This window comes from Oxyura jamaicensis, chromosome 5 (assembly GCF_011077185.1).
Source record: "Oxyura jamaicensis isolate SHBP4307 breed ruddy duck chromosome 5, BPBGC_Ojam_1.0, whole genome shotgun sequence".
NCBI classification, from domain to species: Eukaryota; Metazoa; Chordata; class Aves; order Anseriformes; family Anatidae; genus Oxyura; species Oxyura jamaicensis.
The window spans coordinates 17,100,142-17,117,361 of record NC_048897.1 but is presented as its reverse complement, the minus strand read 5'-3'; the positions used below and the strand labels follow the sequence as shown (position 1 = coordinate 17,117,361).

The 17,220-nt window shown below is 41.7% G+C and overlaps 1 protein-coding gene across 1 annotated transcript in view; it reads right to left on the bottom strand.

Moving 5' to 3' along the window:
* Window positions 1-12,684, bottom strand: part of GPHN (gephyrin) — a 295,654-nt gene extending 282,970 nt beyond the window's left edge. Inside the window, exon 1 of the mRNA XM_035326893.1 lies at window positions 12,639-12,684. Coding sequence (XP_035182784.1) covers window positions 12,639-12,669 — 31 coding nt within the window. The 5' untranslated portion in view covers window positions 12,670-12,684. The remainder of the gene's footprint in view (window positions 1-12,638) is intronic.
* Window positions 12,685-17,220: the final 4,536 nt, after the last annotated feature.

The following is a 17,220-nucleotide window of genomic DNA, read 5'->3' as shown; positions in this document are numbered from 1 at the left end:
GCGCGCGCGCGGCACCGGCGCGAGCGCAGAGAGGGGGCGGGGCGGGGCCGAGGCGGGAGGGGCGGGGCGAGCTCCAGCCCCGCGCGCGCGGCAGGGGCAGGGGGAGGGAGCGAGCGGCGCCCAGGCGGCAACAATCGAGCGCCGAGCGCCGCGGGGAGGGGAGGGGCGGGGCCGGACCCGTGGCGGCAGCGCGCCCGCGGTGTGACGGGCGGCGGCGGGGGCACCCGGCACCCGCGGGGGCTGGAACCGGGGGCAGGCTGCCCGTGTCCGCAGCGAACCTCGGTTGGCTGCCTGCGAGCCAGCGTCCGTGCTCGCTGTGCGCGGAGATGTGCCCTGAGGTGCTCCGCAGTCAGTCAGGGCCATTAGCGGAGCGGGCGGCAGGCTGCTGCCGGGGTGCGGCGCTCTGGCTGTGCCCCGCCCTTAGGTTTTCAGGTGCCGGTGTGCTCCAGCACCAAGCTTGCCATAGCAGACCCGACCGTGCACCGAAAGGCGATCACTGAAAGCACCTCTCATCCGCACAGAGCACCTGAGGAATGCCCTCCTTACCGCACCGCTTCCCCGGATGGCCGCACCAGCGCCCCGCCGAAGGCCCGAGGGCACACCCGTGTCCGGGAACGTGCCCCAGCAGCACGGCACCAGCACGCGGTGCCCGCACGGTGACACGGCCCGGCAGTGCAGCGCCTGCGGCCGCACCGCGGGGATGCAGGCTCCAGAGCTCCCTGGCTGTGTTAGGCAGTGGGGTGACACAACACGCGCGGGGGGTGTAAGCCCGAAGCCAAGACAGCACGGTTACTGAAGACACACTGCATCGCTGGTACGGCTGTTCCTCATGGGCTCGGTCGCTGTGCATTGAATACTCTGATAGAGACAAAGCAAAACCACTGCTGCTCTAGTATACCTGAAATCATCTCAAGTACAAGCTAAAAGCGTGACATTTTGTAGCTTCCTACAGGGGATTCTTGCACCCTACCCTAAAAACAGCAGAGTTCATACAACCTGCAGTGTAGCTGATTGATCCGTTGCTCGTGTGGACAGTAAGGAAGAGGGGCAGAATTAAGACTTCACTGGCAACATTAGCTTTAGTACTTTCTGTAGGATTTGTGTGGCATATTTTTGTATGGAAACATAGTAGGAGATTGTATTAAGGCAATGAGATGGTAGAAGTTTACACATGTTTCACAAGAGTGCGCCGAGGAGAAGCTGAAATCGATACGAGCGGTTTTTATTATTGTGGTATGAAAGTCCTTGTAAATTGGACTGTTAATATAATGGCAGATCCATAATAGCTCACGAGAAGGTTGCAAACAGGCTGGTTTTCTGCAGTCAAGTTTTCATCTGAATAAGGAAACGAGTTTGCATGAGAAAGAAGCCTTTTTGCTATGGGCAGGCATTCCAGGAAATGGGCTAGTCCATACCAGAGTTCATGTTGACTGTCCAAAGAAAAAACAAGTTTTCCTCATCAAAGTCAACATGCAGCTGGTGGTCACGTTTTGCCCTGATCAACTACAGCACAACTTGGTAACCTGTCTGCAAATATTTTACGTTGCTTTGTCTGCCAGTTGTTAATTATCAATCTCTGCCCGTTACCAAAGCACTGCCCCTTCATTAAGCTGTCTCTTTCAGCCACGTTTGTTCCATGTCTACTGGCTGCCATAGCAGGCTTTCTTATTTTATCACAAACACCATAGGGTGGCATATTTTGATGACTTGTTTGGATGAAACGGTTTGATTGTACATGACAAACACTTTTGTTATGTACAGAAATCATGAAACAAAAACAGAGACCAGTATGATTAAGGAAAGATGCCATTTTGTTCTGTTGATTACAGTGTGGGCAATGATATCTTACAAACTGACTGAAAATTATCAGAGCAAGATGCTTAATATTTAGATGTACAAAATTTCTGCCCAGAGAAGCTGTGAATGCCCCATCCGTGGAGGTGTTCAAGGCCAAGTTGGATGGGGCTTTGAGCAACCTGGTCTAGTGGGTGGCATCCCTGTCCAGGGCAGGGGGGGGTGGAACTGGTTAGGAACCCAAGCTGTTCTATGATTCAATGATTTCTATCATTTTATTGTCAGACGTGTGGTTTTATGGATTTGGGCTTCACTGGATTTGGTTTGGTTACATTTTGTTTTGTTGTGCAGCGGCTCCTCAAATTTAATTTCTTAACATTTATTATTTTTTATTTTGACTTGGTTGGCTAGCTGGATCAGCAGTGGGACACAGCTATTCGACTGTATGCCATTGGTACAGATCCAGCTGAAGTCATGAAACGCTGGCTTAATGAATCATTAATGGAATTCAGAACATTTTATTTCTATGCCACTGGTGCAAATCCAAGGAAGGTCAAGAGACTAGCTGGCTCAGTGGTTCAATAATAGGAAACAGCCTTCTACCTCGAGCTTACCGATGGCAGTCTATAAAGAGTTGGGAAACTAAGTTTTGAGACAGTAAAATGTGAAGCTTTTTCAATCTTTAAAGTCAGTCTGCTGTACATGATTACTTTCTGATGAGCTTTAATAGTCTGTATTGATCTATATTTTTTTAAAGGATAGTATAAACATGTTTTCTCTATATCCACTGATAGAGCACAATGTTCATCACTCTAAAAGAAGAAGGTACAAGAGATGATCTCTCCAAACAGTGCCTTCCCTTAGGCAAGTATCTGGGGGAAAAGATGGAATATGCATCGCATTTTTGCTATGTAAGACTAGCAAACTATCTGTACGCCTTCACAGACCATGCTGCCATGTCCATGAGTCATCCTTGCAACAGCCCTCCTTGCCAGAGGCCTCCTGAGAACTTTATGGGTTTTTACCCCCCGGCAGGAATAGGAGCCCAGCTTCAGCAACTGTCCTAATCATTCGTGGGAGGGAAATCATGTGGTTCGCTTAGGGTAAAAGTGCCGTACTCCTTGTGCTGCATGCAGGTTTGCAAGGTCAGATTTGGCTATTTAGAAGAGACTCCCCATGTCTGCCTGTGAGATTACAAAATGAGAGAAGCTGTTAACTCTTCCACTTGGTGACAAACTACATCACAACATAGCGCATGCCTATTTGCCATATGTGCATTTGCAGCAATGACAGGCATGTGGAAAACTAAAGAAACGTGGCCCATACAGACATCCTTGCCTATAGCCTCTTTCTCACTGCCTCCTCCTACTCAGCTACCTGTTGTGGTGCAACTTTTGAAATGGCACCATATGTTATGAATGCAACCTCATGTATATTCTCAGAAACAACAGCATCTGGAAGGCTGAAGTGTACTGAGCTTATATGGTATAATTTTGACAGCTCCGTGATAGTGATAACCATCTAAGTCCTCTCAAATCCAGTTGCCTTTCAGCCCTTTTTTATCTCTCTCATACTCTGGTCAGGCTATAAAAGCAAAACTTCTTCCCTACCCACCATCCTGCCCAGGAACAAGGGTATAATAAAATTGTGTCTTCTAGTTATTTAATGCACAAAGTAGATCTATCCAGCCTGTGTCATATGAGATTTCAGATGTTGCTGTTTTGCAGCTCAGTTGAAGAAATGTTTCCTTCTCTATGAGCCTTTGGAGATGAACATTCTGTAGGTCTCTGTCCATGGCATGTTGATGCTGTGTCTTTGTGCTGCATCAGGCATACTTCTGTCCAGACTTTCCCAGACAAAATTCAAGAAGTGCCAAGCAGGGAGGTCCCAAACTGAAGTATACTCACAGCTTGGTACCAAGGGTTTGAATCTGTCAATCAAGAGCAGTGGAAGTCCTGAAAATCTTGTACAAAGGTTTACTTTTTGTGGTTGTCCATTATACTTTGAGCTGGTCCTACCATGAGCGTTAACTCTTTGTATCACCCTAAAGAAGATACACTTGATATTTAGCTGCAGTTCTTCTAATCTTACAGTGGGATCTTCTTGAAGGACAGTACGTTAAACAAGGACATCCACTACGTAAAGAACTTGAAAATGGTGCCAGCCAAAGGTAATCTTTTATGACTTTTGCAGGGATAATGAGAAGCCTAACACTTCCCGGTACCAATTCTTCTGGGACACTGCAGTCTTTACTGACAACCTTCCAACAAACAGCCTGTCTAAGAGCAGAACCAAGGTCTTTCGGAGAGGTATGCGATACATGTGGCGTGACTACAAATGCAGTTCAGTTGATTCACTACTAGTATGGGTGCCTAACAAAAATAAATGAATCTTAGTGTGACTCCACATGAGTGGTGTTGACACATTCAATTGTCTGTGCTTCATTTGCTGCAAAACAGTAGCTATTTTAGAAAAGCAGTTGATGAGTTTAGCATACACAAAGAGTAGACAGATTTAAAAGATACCGTACTGGAACATTCTATTTTTGAAATTTCACTTTGACAAAACTGCCTCATTAAGAACTTGGGTATGAAAAGATGGAAAATGTTTTTGGATCTCATGCAAAGTAAATTCAGAATTCTGATGAGCTGAATCAGTTCTTCCCATACATTATTTTCCTTTATCTGTATCTCCCTTTGTTTCTGCATAAAAGATGAAATAAAAAAATATGAAATCTTGGTTTTGATTAATAAGCAAGACACTCCAAACTGTATGAAATAAGGCAGAAAGAGGAAGGCAAGTATTTTGAATCCACAGTTAAATTATAATATTTCAGAATGAACTAGCCACGAATGATCATTACATGTTGTGGCCAAAATTGAACAAATGACAGCTTGCTTTTGCATGGAACCTTATCCCGTAGATTGCTTTACTTTTGTGCAAGCATTAAAAATACTACAACCGATCCTTTAAGGAAGGGGAGGATATTATGTGGAGAAGGGCAGCTACAACCTCCTGAAGGGAGACCAGAGGCAAATTCTCCAACATTCATTGAAAAATACTGTGTTTGAGCTCTGGATTACATGCTAGTGGTTTTGAATGAGTTCCTTAGCCTTCATACATATGCAACTACAACAACAACTTAAATTCAGGCAAAAAGCAAGTAGCAATGCCTTCTGAAGAAATATTTTTGTTGTGATCTATGGACTATGTTATTAAAACTAATAGTGTGTACTATGCTTCATGCTTAGTGACAGTGTGAGAAGGTTTTGACTGTTCGTTTTCTGGAAGTTTGCTTGGTTTTCCACTCCTCAAAAATAAAATCCCTACCTTATTTACTGTTTCTGCTTATACATCTTTGCATTCTAGCTCAGTATATGAGCTTTGCCACCTGAGCGCATAGAAGATTACCAAATGGCCCAAATGACACAGCACTTTTATGAACCACTATTTGTAGTCATATTAAATGCAGGAAGATTGTAATACATGTCACCTGAGTATTATTGGGGCTTCATATATTTTCTGTTTTAGACAATGCTAAAATTTGCTGGATACGTTTTGTAGTAGCTTTAGTTTTGCTCCTGAACACTTTCTTTCCAAAGTTTCATCTCAGACATTTCTTTAACTCCCAATGGAGTCAGACTGGTAAAAAAAATAAATTAAAAAATAAAAAATAAAAACCCTACATCTTCCAGAGTTAATCAAACTTCAAGCAGAAAAGCACATAGGAAAATAGATCTTTTCAGTAACAGACCTTTCTTTTCATCTTTTCATTTCCATGGCACTCTTTAGTCCTGTGGCTTTACTTCCATCTGTCCTACTGCACTGCCTGTTCAAAATGCTAATCTAACTGCTATTGCCATAGTATCCAAGTATATCACAATCAATCTATTTATCCTGATGTCTGCAAGATGAGGCACTGTTGCTCTTCCTTATTAGAGAGAGGGGTAACAGAGCTACTTGGATTACATTATAACAGCCTTGCTCACAAATGTTGTGGTATCATGGTTTCTTGATCCAGGACCTGTCACAGTCTCCTTGGCTCCTGCAGAAGCAGCATATGGGCCTACGCTTGGATCACACCTCAACAGAAAGACAAACGTGGACAGGACGTTGAGCTGGGACCTGCAAATTTGAAAGTGCTGCAGATCTCCAGTCGAATAAAGGCCTGAAATCTGAATTTAAATCTGCATCTCTCGGAGTGCTAGGCAGCAAGCTGTCAGCTGTTTTGAAGGGGTTAAGGCCTTCTCCTTGCTCTTGTTTACAGTTTACTTTGAGTAAATAATAGGAGGACTATTTGCAGTGTTATAGAACTCACTTGGGGAAAGAGAGAGCAGGGTTCTAATCCCAGTTTTAACCAGCATTTATCCTAAAACTGGAACAGGGACTGGAAATGAAGTACGTCCAGATCCTTGCTTCTAAGTTAGACAGTCACATTCATGATCTAATTTTTTTTTTCTATTTCTTCCTCCTCCTTTCTCTCTCTCCCTCTCAAATGAATTCTTTTCTTCCTTTTTTTACTCCACCTTTCAGTACTGCAGTTTATGCTTAAAACGATTTAAGAAATTTTACATTAAATCTTAGTGGCATTAATTAAGACAATTACATAGATGAAGCTAAGCATTTTGGTTGTTTTCTTGCCAAACAGAAAAGGTTTCAAAATATTATTGGACCAATGCAAACGTTTCTGGGTAAAATAAGAATACTGAAAACATATTTTGTACTGAACAATGCATTCAGTTCAACCTCAAATGAAATACCTCTCTTTGGTTTTCACTTAGATCTTATTTGGTTGACTTTTTTAAGTCGTACACAATTTCCAAAGAGAAAATAATTATGCTGAAAAGAAAAATGAAAATGTCTTTTGAAAATGTCAGCATTTCAGATCCTATGCTACTGGACCTAAGAGAGTGGCTATGCAATTGCAGGTGCAGCTCCAGACGAGATGCATCATTGCAGCCAAAAGGGGGAAGTTTTGCTCCTGGTCCTTCCTAGTCCATTCCTCCCACACCCTCACCCTTTCCACACCTGATCCTTGTTCCTTTCTGGCGCCGTGCTCCTCAGGCTCCTCCATCAGCCAACGTATTTCATTGCTATGGCAGGAATCTGTGAAGGATTTTAATACAGTCTGGCAGGAAACTAACTCACAGATGGGTCTGAGGAGTGCCAGAGACAGCACAGTAATTAGTGTGAATGGAAGGCAGGGGTCAGTGGAAACTTGGAAAGGTGGGACAGGACCTGCCTCTTTTGTCTGCTTTGTTGGCTCACCACACCTCATGGAATGGCATCTGAAAGGATGCCAATTTGGGGGGAAAAAAGTGGTATTTCTGACTACACCAACAGTTTGCCTGGTCAGTTTCTTGTTCCTTTGAGCCAGTTGTGTTAGAAAATCTGTTATAGAATCATAGAATCATAGAATATCCTGAGTTGGAAGGGACCCTTAAGGATCATCAAGTCCAACTCTTGACACCGCACAGGTCTACCCAAAAGTTCAGACCATGTGACTAAGTGCACAGTCCAATCTCTTCTTAAATTCAGACAGGCTCGGTGCAGTGACCACTTCCCTGGGGAGCCTGTTCCAGTGTGCAACCACCCTCTCTGTGAAGAACCCCCTCCTGATGTCAAGCCTAAATTTCCCCTGCCTCAGCTTAACCCTGTTCCCGCGGGTCCTGTCACTGGTGTTAATGGAGAAAAGGTCTCCTGTCTCTCGACACCCCCTTACGAGGAAGTTGTAGACTGTGATGAGGTCTCCTCTCAGCCTCCTCTTCTCCAGGCTGAACAGGCCCAGTGACCTCAGCCGTTCTTCGTACGTCTTCCCCTCCAAGCCTATCACCATCTTCGTATTTCGTATTGTTATTATATTAACACTTCTTCCAATCCTTGTTTTGTATTTAATTGTAGTATTTCTATGTAGCCTCTCCTATTTGGCATTTTCAAATTGATTCCTCGAGAAATGCAGCCTGTGACCAACTGTTCATTCACAAAGCACTTTGCCACTACGTGTGGGCTCTGCTAACACTTTAAGAGAGAACCGCAGTTGCTACGTCTGATGACAAACACTTTCTTTTCAGCTACTGTAAAATAGGCCCTTGTTATTAATGCAATCTGTATTCAGGATGACACCACAAATTAAATTTCCTTCTGAACGTATTCATCAAGGGTATATTTCCAGGAAGGAAAGACTATTGCTGCATGCATCTCTTACCATTATCTCCAATACCTCTCTCCAACACATACATATTTCTCCCACTGTCTCCTTTCCCCCTGGTGACAAATCAATTCATATGATGGGAAAAGGTCATCCTAGCCCACATGATAAAGCAGGGGCTCTATATCAAAACTGCAGCTGGGACTGATCCTGCAAGTGCTGTTCCCGTGAGCCTGAAGATCATCGCACAGAACATGCCTGGGCTGTAAAACAAGTTGTCCAGCTACACCTCACATGAGAGTTCACAGCATAAAAGAGGACTGTTGTGCTGCATGTACAGGAGATAAAGGTCTAGCAGCTGGAAGTCATGAGAAAGGGCTCAGCTGTTTGAGTCCTATAGTGGCAGTCCTGAGGCCATCGCATGTATGTGTGACCACAGGCTTTTCTAGAGATACCGTGTTCCAGCCCAGTGGTACCCAGCACATCAGAAAAAAAAAGGACACTTAAAGACAGAACAAAAATGACGTAGAAGCAAGTGAGTGTCTGGACTGTTCTGGGTAGTATGCAGAAAATATTAGCTAACGGACTGCACTTTCTCAGACTTCCACAGAACAGATTGTTCTTCATCATCATATGTTTTCTGTAAAAAGGAGGTGATTTCTCAGGGAAAAAAATTAATAATTAAGGATTTTATGTTATTTAAGTATATCCAAAGTTATTTTTTAAATCCTGGCTAAGCAGGCAGATTGCTTCCTTGCTAAAAAGGAAGCCATTTGCAAAGGAAAAATATAGGAGACTCAGGACTTAAAAAGCCAACCTTGATAAAGATTTGGGGAAAATCTTTTTATCAGTATTTTTTATACTGAGTAAGTAAGTCAGCTACTGGGCATATATGTAACTGTACGGATTGGCTTTTGAAATAATGGGAGTGCATCTGTATCTGTACTAGAGCCATTATGCCATAGAATGAGTTCTACTTCCACATGAAGTTGTATCACTAACTTCAGGTGTTTCCTCGAAATACTACCTACCTGAGTATTTTTTAAAGTAGCTTTTATGAAGAATAATACTGTCGGGATAAGTGCAGTGTATGAGTTCAATAGAAACTCTCTTTGGAAATTAACTCAATGATTAAAGAACCCAACTCCAGTGACACTGCTAAACATGCTAACTTCCATCCCTGTTTTACCTGTCTCTGAAACAGGCTTTTAAGTGTTCCACTTCAGCTTTATGCTTCAAGAAATGCCATGCGTGACTAGTACACTCCTGTTTTTTTCCACCTGCAATCTTATCTTGATTTTAGACTTTTTAATTATTGACTTTGTTTTTTACATTATTTCTTTTGGCACCCTGGGTTCCTTCTAGGTAACTGATCAAACCACTTGTACCCTGTAAGGGAAGGTCACACAATTCTTTATTTGCTGAAATACAATCACAGTGCAAAACCTTTGTGAAAGAGCTGACTGTTCCCAATCAATCTCTGTTGGTCTTTTGCGATGACAAAGATTGAACTCCACATATTGTTACACTCGATTGTAAAACTTATCAATCTTTTCTTCTCTTGACTGAATACACAAACCCAGCTTCATTATAGGAAAGGATAACCCCTGCTTTCAGTGGGGCTTTTACACCATTAGCCCAGGCAAGATGGGCATCTTCTGAGACATTTACAATCTAAAGGAACTTATTGAGCTGTCAACTGCCTTGAGCCAAGGGATCTTTCAGTCAAAGCACAGAAACACACAGCTGATCAGAGTCTGTCTTTCTCTACACTCAGAAATATTCCATTTTATATCTGTCAATATAGTTAAAGGAATCCACCCTCCTGGAATGCATGAGTGCACACTACTAGAGAAGTGTTGATAGCAGTTTAGCTTATTTGCATTAAAGAAGAGGAATTAAGGATGTTGATGAAAGCACCTTGTTACAAATGTATGGGGGATGGATCTATTTAATAATTTTAATTTAAATATAGCATAGCTTAGATCCAGCTGTAACAATTACCTAAGCTCAGAACTGCATATGCAGTAGCCTCTGAATGCAATTAAACTTCCCCCAGTCAAGCGATCTGGAACAAACTCCTCGCATATATACATTTTTTGTTATGCCTCCCTATGTGGTATTTGTAGCCACCTGTATTTTACCTCTCCCTTGGGGCCTACCATTCTCTGTAGTCTAACTGAATTTGTGAGGCTGTGTGGTGCTGCATGGTCAGGCAAGGGCTCACAACTACACTGTAAAAAGGACTGTTCATCTAGATAGTAACATACTGATTTAATGTATATCCAGTGGCTGCTGCTCTTTTACAGAATTGCTTGAGTGAGAGAACAAGATAATTGGTATTTTTTTTCCATCAGGATCCCAATAACTCTGTTTAGAATAAATGGCATTAAGATACTCTTGAACAAACTTTAGATCAGTGTGTAAAATGTCTAACTTAGCAGCACAAATATGCTTTTATCAAACTCATAATATTGGCTACACTGTTAACATTGCCTCAGTAAAACATACTACAGACAAGTAATGACATTGTTATTGACAATACTATTGCTCTTGTATGCTGTTAACTGTTGTTAACTTGATTTCTTATTCAAACGTAATTTTTTCGATGTGTAGCTTTTTAGTAGTTAACACATTAGTACTAAAAGCACCTTTCTGAATAGTTTACTACATTGTTTCTCTGAAATCAAAGAAACTATAGTGTTATTATCAATTTCTATTTGGGGTAAAAACAATGTATTAGAGTACTTATGTATTACGGAAGTAATGCATTTCCTTACTTCTCAACAGCAAAAGGTGCAGCCTATCTTCCAGCTTTGGCCCTGCATTGTCAAACCACTCACTTAGTAGCTGCAGTCTGCTTCTTCCATATAGCTTCTCTTTACAGTATTAGCATCCCAAAACTCAAAACTAGCAGCTAAGACTGCTAAAGAAAGACAGCGCCTTCACTTCATTTCCATCTTGGACATGGTCCTTATTTTCTAAAAGAGCTTTGAAGGGGCTCTATTTAATATGAAAATTATCTAATTTCCAAACTGCTGCGGATTTTGAATTGTCATCACAAAAAAATCCCATTTACACAGCATTGCATTTTTTATGTCCACAGCTTACGACACAAGAACTTTGGGTCCTAAATTTGCTTACCACAAACAAACCTGTCATGCTAAGTTTGACAGCTACTTAGAAAGTATTTTTTCACTTAGCTGACCTTTCTGAGTTTGTCGTAGCTGGCAAATAAACTTGTTCTGGGAGCATGGTATCGTTTTACTTTCATTGCTGTTCTTAGCAATGTTACTTTTACTGCTCTACTTGGATTTCATGTATCGTTAACTTCAAGGGTGACATTAACTTGAGTAGGAGTACAGATGTTTTTCTCCCAACTGTAACTAAAATACTGTCTTACAATTTTATGTGACAACATTTTCATGAAATATGGGATATTATGTAAGGGCTCAAATCACATCTTCAACTAAAACAGTGTCTCTGTGTATATGTAGACAAGTATGAAAATGTGTGTGCAAAATGTTTTGTTTTGTTTTAATTTCTGTTACCACTTATTGTACAAATATTGAACTCAGGGAACAAGGAGTCATGGTCAAAATTTCACGTTACTAATTTTTATGCAGGCTGATCACCCGCATAAACGCCACTAAGAGATGCTGAGCATCTGCCTATCAAATGTATAAATGCATTTTTGGCTTTGCAGCTCTCGGTATCAGTTAACATATTTTGAAACTGTGAGTTGCCCAAAATTGCATAATATTTTACAGCAGGAAACAGGATAACCATTCTGATTTTACGATGTCAGTGACATGATTCTATGATTTGTTTCAGCTGTTTCCACAATGTTGTCTGTCCATTTAGTTGAACAGCTAGCTAGTTTTAGCACAGAATTTTTGACAAGTCTTTTTCTCAGATGTATTAATTGCTTTTTGTAGGTTGGTCGAGTAGAGAGTTTTCATAGGATATAATCATAGAATCATTTAGGTTAGAAAAGACCTCTAACTGGGAAACTTGCTGCAGATGCATTGGAATTTTGTTCCTTCCACCACTAAATAAAGCTTGTTAACCTATTACAGAATCACAGAATCACAGAATTTCTAGGTTGGAAGAGACCTCAAGATCATCGAGTCCAACCTCTAACCTAACACTAACAGTCCCCACTAAACCATATCCCTAAGCTCTACATCTAAACGTCTTTTGAAGACTTCCAGGGATGGTGACTCCACCACCTCCCTGGGCAGCCTGTTCCAATGCCTCACAACCCTTTCAGTAAAGAAGCTCTTCCTAACATCTAACCTAAAACTCCCCTGGCGCAACTTTAGCCCATTCCCCCTCGTCCTGTCACCAGGCACGTGGGAGAACAGGCCAACCCCCACCTCTCTACAGCCTCCTTTAAGGTATCTGTAGAGAGCGATAAGGTCGCCCCTGAGCCTCCTCTTCTCCAGGCTGAATAAGCCCAGCTCCTTCAGCCGCTCCTCGTAGGACCTGTTCTCCAGGCCCCTCACCAGCTTCGTCGCCCTTCTTTGGACCCGCTCAAGCACCTCGATGTCTTTCTTGTAGCGAGGGGCCACTACTTTGAATACAATGTTTAAATATAGCCAGGTAGTATGTATTTGTTTTACTTACAGTCCCACCTCACTATTTGAAAATACACTTTTCTTAAATGTGACCTGAGTGTAATTCTTTCTTTTACCTGGTTGTGGAGGAGATTGTTTGCCATTCATCTGCTGAGTATGTATTTCAGGAGAATATCTTCATATGTCTGGAACTGCTTTTCTGTCTCCAGTGGTCAGCCTGAAGTGTAACTTAGGAAGCTGCTAAGCATAGAAAAACATCTGTTTAGTAGGTGAGACCTCTGAAGGATTTTCAGCTTAGTTTTGTAGAAGGAAACATTATTTATTTATTTAATTATTTCTTCCTGTTGCTGTTACAGTGCTAGGAATAAGGAAGGTAGTCTGTCAAGCAGAATAAAAAATGGTATTTCATCGCAGTATCATCAAATAAGATGAGTCTGTAGAGAGGCTCAGATAAGGGATCCTCTAAAATACATTCCATATATTGATAAAATGTGTAATTAATACTAGAATTAAAGTAAAGTTTTATAAGCTTTTGCTTTACCTGCCAGAGCAGGTTCTGGTGACAGCAAATGCTATGTGGCATCTTGAGTTTCAGCCATCGTTAAGTGTTGGAGATACTGATGGCTTTTTGCCATCAACTTGTGTTAAATTCATACAACAGTATTACTCATTGCAGAGTGGATTTTTGTAATGACAGGATGAAATTTGCAACAGTTTTGACGTACATTTGAGCCTTTCACTACCGAGTGCTTTTAAGAAAGCTCCAAGTCTTAGTAGATACGTCAGTGATTCTGTTGCACAGTGGGGAGCATACTGCCATAGGGTGTGTGGCTGTACTGCAGCCAAGCTGCCTGATTACACCAATCACTCACAGTCGAGAGTATATCAAAAAACATTTTCTTTTTCATGTCTAATAAATTTTACTTGCTTCCAATTGACCGTATGGCCAAAGTGGATGTTCCTGCTTCTTTCACCTCTCACATCCCCCTCATTTCTAGCAATTGCATATCCACAGGGAGCACCCAGATCACCGATCTGCACTAATGGAGTAATAATATTTTTCTTGTGGTGGTTCAATATTCTGTTGTACCAGTGAGTTGATCTAATTAATGTCTGCAGTCATTGGGAAAGGAGCGGACAGAGAGAAAGAAAAGGGTGTTGGGAAGGGAGGAAGAATAGGCTTGGCCCCTTTACTGACAGCATAATGTGAAACTTTACCTCTAATTAAACCTTGTGACAGTGGTGTTATTTTTAAACTTAGCACAGTGAGTGAATTATCACTGTAATGTGAAACTGCACTGTCGCTGCGTCCTCCCAGACATTCCATTCCTCTGACCCTTTTTTTTAATCCCCTTCTCTCATAAGTGCTCTCCTTTACTTTGTTATGGGCCTTCTAATTTACTTCTATTATGACTTCCAAACTCTAACTCCCTTTTGACTCCACAGACTCTATAAATGGAGTATCCTTGCAAGTGCTTGGCCTCTTTACTTTCTCTTAATTCAAATCCTAAAATGAGATTCTTTACACCTTTGAGCAGAGCAGTCACCACCTGCCTTCCTACACCAGTATGCTCACCTCAGTGAACTAGAAATCTGTACTCCGCCCTTCTCACTCTCAGAACCACTTGATGGCTGAGCTTGGAAGAGATCTCGGGAGATTATCTAGTCCAAGTTCCCTGCCCAAAACTAGGCCAGCTAGGACGGGTTGCTTAGGGGTGTATCTGGTCAGGTTTTGAGTACCTCCAAGGATGGAGACCTCTCTGGGCAATCTGTGCCAATCACCCTTAAAGTAGAGTTACAAGCATGATGAAGATAATCTCAAGGCAAAGAGGTACTATAAATACCCACAAGTTACATGTGTACATGAAATACAAACAGCAGCAATTAGCCATTCTTTGTCTGAGATCTCAACCATTTCTCACTAAAATCGTTCAATAAATGCATTGTCAAATATATTATACATAAGATCTAGAGACTTTTTAGGCAAGAAAGTTTTCTGCATAATAAACAATTCAATAGAACTTTGCAAATAGATATATATATGCTTGGTCTCAGGGAATGTGTGTCTGATACGCATACGCTGTATAGAATCAGGAAAACTTTCATGAATAATCCGACCAATCTCAACATAGCAATTCATATAAATAGATGCTATTCGGTTTTATTGAAGGCTGCACAGCAGCAGAGATGTCAGCTATGTTTGTTTCATCACAGATACTGTGATATTTGATATTTGATTAGATTCCCAGCTCCTGAAAACAGAATCTCAGTTTTACTTCAAAAAAAAAAAAAAAAAAAAAAAAAAAAAAAAAAAAGTGAAATTGACATTTTGAAAACAAAAGACAAAAACAGCTTCATTTTCTCTCCAAGGTGTCTAAGCCAAACTATTTTTGAGATCTTGATTTCTCAGTTTAGAAATATTCAGACTAGTACTACTGGAATCAGGTTGAGAGGTTACCTGTGCACAGTTCTGTAGGACCATCCACAATGCCACTTTTGTGGCCAAATTTTCTGATCCCAGAGGAGTGCTTTAACTGTTATAATGTATAATCTACAACATCTGTGCTTTAGAGTGCACACTTTTTGTAAGGTGACCTGCCACATGCATTTCTATGAATAGAGGTTGTTGTCAGGGCTTACCAGAGCAACTCTTGAAGCCAGGAGGCGGAACTGTGTTACAAAACCAGAAGAAATAAATAGCAGGGCCAATACCTTCAGTCAGGGCAGTGGAATGGCAGGATGTGATCCTCAGGAGGGGGCTGAGTTCCTCACCTTGGGCTCACACTAGATCAGAAAGTCTTCTTTGAGCAGACTTTTAACTGTGCTCCCCCCCTCCAGTGATGTAAATCTCAGTGCTGGGATTAGAGCACCAAGAAGTAAACTGAGACATGCAGTAAGAATGGGTCTTAGTGGTGTTGGCACAGTTATCTGAGGATGTCTGAGGAGAATTCTCCCCGCAGCACTAGGTGACCTGGGTACATGGCAGAGTGACTGGTCTTGGGTTGAGTGTACATTAACAGTCAAGGTGATGGTTTCCAGGAAGAGAAATCTAAGAGACATGGTAAGACTGATGCTCGGAGGCTGCCAGCATCATTTAAAGTGAGGTTGAAAGCAAAATAAACTGTTTCTTAAAGTTGCACTTAGCATTTTTTAAGGATGAAGACAATCACAGCATAGAGGGTCTGTTTCTACAGTTGCAGCAGTAACACACAGGAAGTAATTTTGTAAGTCATCCCTTCCCTTTCTTGTGCTCTGCCTGTTTTTAACATACACGGTTTTACAGATGTAGGCATCTATTTGGCACAGTTAAGGAAGAAGACATGTACAATTCATCTGTCATGGATTCCTTCAAGGATTTTGATGGATTTTTCTTTGGTAAGAAAACTCCTTATTAACCATGTTAGACAAAGCTGCATGGATGCTTTTTAGCAGTGATTAAACCATGCTTGTCAGATAAGAAAAGCTTCTTTAAGTGATGCAGCACAGGTCATTGTGCCTGTAGTTTACAGACAGAAACAGATTAGACTATCAATCTAGTGCTTTCTTCATCTTTACAAGCAGAATTTGTAACAAGTCTCGGGCATGGAGGACTGTTTGCTGTACAAAGAAGTAGGGCCTCCAGTGCTGTTTCATTCGGCAGCTCTGCAGCCAGAAAGCAGGAACCTGTGAGCAGTGCGGAGTATCCCCTGTGCCAGCCTGCACAGCGAGCTGCCTGCCGTGGGGACCGGGCTCCGGCTCTGCAAGAAAAAACTCGGTGATCTGAAAGAAGAAACAGTTCTTCTGAAAGAAGGGGAATTTATTTATGTGCTGCTTTATCCAGAATTCAGGCAAGCTCTCAAGTGTTCTTTACATTAACATAGCAGACATCACCGTTTACTTCTAAAATACAGTAGGGGGTGAACAGACACCAGAAGCATTTCCCTCTGCCACACCACTGGGCACAGTGCTCGCTTCCATCTGCACTGCTTTTTACCATCCTCCCTGCAGCAGAAACAGGGGGATAGCCAGGACCGTCAGGGCCTTATCCTGGAAAGCAGGAGCTGGTTACCTAAATACTCTCAGGCTCAGGAGGGAATAAAACTCCTACTTCTTCAGTGTTTTAGTCACTAATTATATAAAATGTGAGCATTTCATTACAGCTTTGAATGAAGGTACAACGGGCCAATCCTCTGAATGCATATGATGTATGCTGTAGGCATAATATAGACTCCCTGCAAAAGACTCCTTGGGGACGTAAGTGATTCTTGCCTGGTTTCTCAACTGCAACAAGTTAAGTTGAGAACTAGATGAGTGGTTTTTGGAGCGGGAGCAGTTCTGGACATGCCAAAAAGCAGAACTATGGACACTGGAGGAATGATCAAAATATAAAGAAGGCACCTAGGCAGCTGCAGCATTGGACAGTTTCATGTTGTAATTTTCAACTTAGGTGATTAAGTCCATCTGTCATAGATGCTTTGATTTCTTTTTTTGATGTCTTTTAATTATTCTTTAATATATTTTATCTCCTAAAGATAATGTTGACTTTCCAGCTGAAAAAAACAGTTGTTCTGTTTATTTCACATGTGAGATGGCTGTTCAACTTCATGAAGAGATGAACTGCATTTTGCTTCTGCAGTACTAACTGCAATTAACAGTTGAATCCAAAACAATCAATTCATTGAACTGGAACTAATTATATGTCACTTAAAAAAAATTACT